This window comes from Capsicum annuum, chromosome 4, assembly GCF_002878395.1.
Source record: "Capsicum annuum cultivar UCD-10X-F1 chromosome 4, UCD10Xv1.1, whole genome shotgun sequence".
NCBI classification, from domain to species: Eukaryota; Viridiplantae; Streptophyta; class Magnoliopsida; order Solanales; family Solanaceae; genus Capsicum; species Capsicum annuum.
Window position 1 is genome coordinate 24,901,471 of NC_061114.1, and position 3,557 is coordinate 24,905,027.

At 36.5% G+C, this 3,557-nt stretch overlaps 1 protein-coding gene across 1 annotated transcript; it reads right to left on the bottom strand.

Annotated features, from left to right (window-relative positions):
* Positions 1-1,638: 1,638 nt before the first annotated feature.
* On the bottom strand, positions 1,639-2,667 carry LOC124897857 (uncharacterized mitochondrial protein AtMg00810-like; the record flags this gene model as incomplete). The annotated part of the gene is made up of 1 exon (XM_047411459.1): positions 1,639-2,667. A coding segment is annotated over one exon (1,029 nt), but the record flags the coding sequence as incomplete, so codon positions are not given.
* Between the last annotated feature and the right edge of the window lie 890 nt (positions 2,668-3,557).

Below are 3,557 nucleotides of genomic sequence, written 5' to 3' on the forward strand. Positions count from 1 at the left end.
TAACTTAAGGAGGTAACATTAGCTTATCTATGTAACAAACGTTTGAAAACACACATGAAAGTTTTTCCCAAATTTGAGCCTAAAGTATTTAATAAGAACACAAATTATGTGTTTATATATTCAACTGAAATATGACATAGTTTGAGCATTTAAATAAAATTTACTGTCATGTCAGCTTGTTGATGTATTCCACCAACATAATATAAGTAAAAGTAAAACAAAAATGTTAAGACTTTAAAAAATTTAGTAATAAGATGGTAACATTTCAATTGATTCGGAATAACTATCACAATTTCCCAGATATTTACTGAGCTTCTTAATATATATAGTGCAAAAATATTTACGGCTTCCAACCGTAATTGTGATTGCAAAATTATTTCTCTAATTGACATGTTTTCATATTCTCATAAAAGTAAGGAGTCAATGGTCATGTTCCATATACACGTTTTTAGAATTTATGACCTTCCTCTTTTTAAGTAGAATGAGGCTGTCAACCGTGTGATGAAAGTTAGTACTATATCTACTAAAAGTGTTTATCAAAACATTACAAAAATTAGTATCCTTAAGACTATAATTACAATAAATAGCAACACTTTTTAAAAATTATAGCTTATAGCAAAAGTAGTAATATTTTATCCACTTCATTTTAAATGGAAGAATACATTTCGCTATCTTTTAACTAATAACTAATATAATACATGTGAAAAATTTACTTTAACTCTTAGCCAAGTTTTTAAAGAAAGCCACTTTTATTATAGATTAATTATTTAGATGAGATTATTTATGTAAAGATGGTTGCCCATGTTAATATATGATTACAATCAATTTCACAATAAAGATATTTAGTAAAAAATCTAATATATTATTAATATACTGAAGCACTAGTAGAAACTATTGGATTCTTGTGAACTTTTAAGTTATTTTTTTTTTTGATTGACCCTTAGCGTGAGGCTGGAAGGGGCAGGTCAATCTTTACTACAAGCAAGATATGCAATATTACGAGATTTCTCGCAACATTTAAAGTTTTATTTAATATTTTCACAGTTAGTTAACACATGTTTTTAAAAAAATTTACTTTTTTTTTTTTTTGGTTTTTTGGGAGTCCATAGTTACTCACATTCATGTCACATAAGACCAATTAAAGAAGAAAGTTCTTTCTATCAAAGAAAAATATTCACATCCAAGGTGCGAAATGTGAGATTTCTAATTACAGAAAAATAATTATATTCATTCCATCATAATCCTCGATCGTAACTTTTACTTGTTTTAGAGATGTTTTTATAAATGTTAATCTTAAGAGTACGCTGTTAATAGAACTTTATTGAAGGGAAGAAAGGCTAAGGTTTACAATATAATCTGAAAAGCATAAAACTAACTAAAACAAGAGTAGGCTATATATACATAGCCAATAACCTAAAGGTCCATAAACTAAAGGCCCAATAACATATGGGCTAACATCCCCCCTCAAACTCACAATGCAACAGCAATAAGCATTGAGAGTTTGTCACACAAAAAACGAAATCGAGATGCCGACTGAGCCTTCGTAAAAAGGTCAGCAATCTGCAAAGACGATGGAACAAAAGGAAGCGATATGGTCCCGAGCTGTAAATGATGACGGGTGAAGTGACAATCAATCTCAATGTGCTTCGTACGCTCATGGAAGACAGAATTCTTTGCAATTTGTACCGCACTTTTGTTATCACAATGCAGGGGAGTAGGCATAGAAATGTGAACCCCCATATCTGCAAGAAGCCAACGTAACCAAATAATCTCACATGTAGTCACAGCCATAGCACGATACTCAGCCTCCGTGGAAGATCTAGAGACAACATCTTGTTTCTTGCTCTTCCACGAGATTAAAGAGTCTCCAAGAAACACACAAAAACCAGTGGTGGATTTACGATCATTGCGATCTCCATCCCAATCAGCATCACTATAGGCTCGCAACTCGAGAGATGACGTCGAGGGAAACAAGAGATTCTGAAACTGAGTGCCACGAAGATACCTTAGAATACGAAGTACAGCTCCCCAGTGCACAGAAGTAGGAGCAGTAACAAACTGGCTAACAACATGAACTGCATGTGCTATATCTGGACGAGTAACCGTAAGGTAAACCAAACTACCCACAATAGTCCGATAAAGACTCGGATCTGATAATGGAACACCATCACTAGGAGAGTAACGTGCATTGATTTCAAGGGGAGTATCTACAGTCCTGTTGTCAGAAAGACGCGCCCGTGTAAACAAGTCAGATATATACTTAGTCTGAGAAAGAAGATACCCTTTCTTAGACTGAGCCACCTCAATACCCAGAAAATAACGCAGCAAGCCCAAGTCCTTCATTGCAAATCGATGAGCCAAATCATGCTTCAATAACTCAATACCACTATGATCATCACCAGTAATAATCATATCATCTACATATAAGGACAATAGAATTCGCCCTGCACTTGTACATCTAACAAACAATGCTGAATCATGGTTACTCGGGACAAATCCAAGGGAAGTAATAACAGTGGAGAATTTCTCAAACCAAGCACGAGGGGCTTGTTTGAGACCATATAAAGCTTTTCGAAGCCGACAAACTTCACCTGGCTGGTGGTCAATACCTGGGGGAGGAGTCATATAAACTTCCGCATGGAGATCACCATTCAAAAAAGCATTCTTGACATCCATCTGAAATATCTTCCACTGTCGAACGGATGCAACAGCAATCATAGTGCGAACAGTCGTCATCTTTGCTACGGGGGAAAAAGTCTCCTCATAATCCATACCATATTGTTGTGAATACCCTTTTGCCACAAGTCTTGCCTTGTATCGCTCAACAGACCCATCAGATTTTGTTTTTATCTTATACACCCATCGACAACCAATCGCATGCTTACCAGGTGGGAGAGTAACCAAATCCCATGTATGTGTATGATGAAGAGCAGCAAGTTCCTCAGCCATAGCATTCTGCCAAAGAGGATCAGACACAGCCTCTCTATACGACTCAGGTTCAGACAAATGATGTATGTTTGCAATAAAGGAAGCAAATGAGGCTGAATATGTAGAATAGTGAAAATCTGGCAGTTTGGTGGACTTACAAGGTCGAGTAGACCTCCTCAGAGGTGGTGGGTCTCCAGTCTCAACAGTCGAAGGAGCAAACTCAGGCACAGGCGAGGCTGAAGCACTATCAGGTGGCACACCAGATGGCATGGATGAATCCGGAACTGGAACCTCTATGTCAATCCCAAAGGGATCAATAAGCCGAATATCTGACTTTGTCACATCATGGGTTTTAGCTGGAATGGAATAAAAAGGAATATGTTCCAAAAAAGTGACATGTCGTGAAACATATAATTTCTGACTTACAGGATCATAGCAACGATATCCTTTTTGTCCAATACCATACCCCAAAAACACACATATAGCTGATTTTGACCCTAACTTATTTCGTTCAACATGAGGACGAAGAACAAAGCAAGTACATCCAAAAACTCGTAATGCAGAATAATTCGGCGGGTGACCATATAGTTTCTCAAACGGAGACATCCCTGAAGTCAATGCAGTAGGAA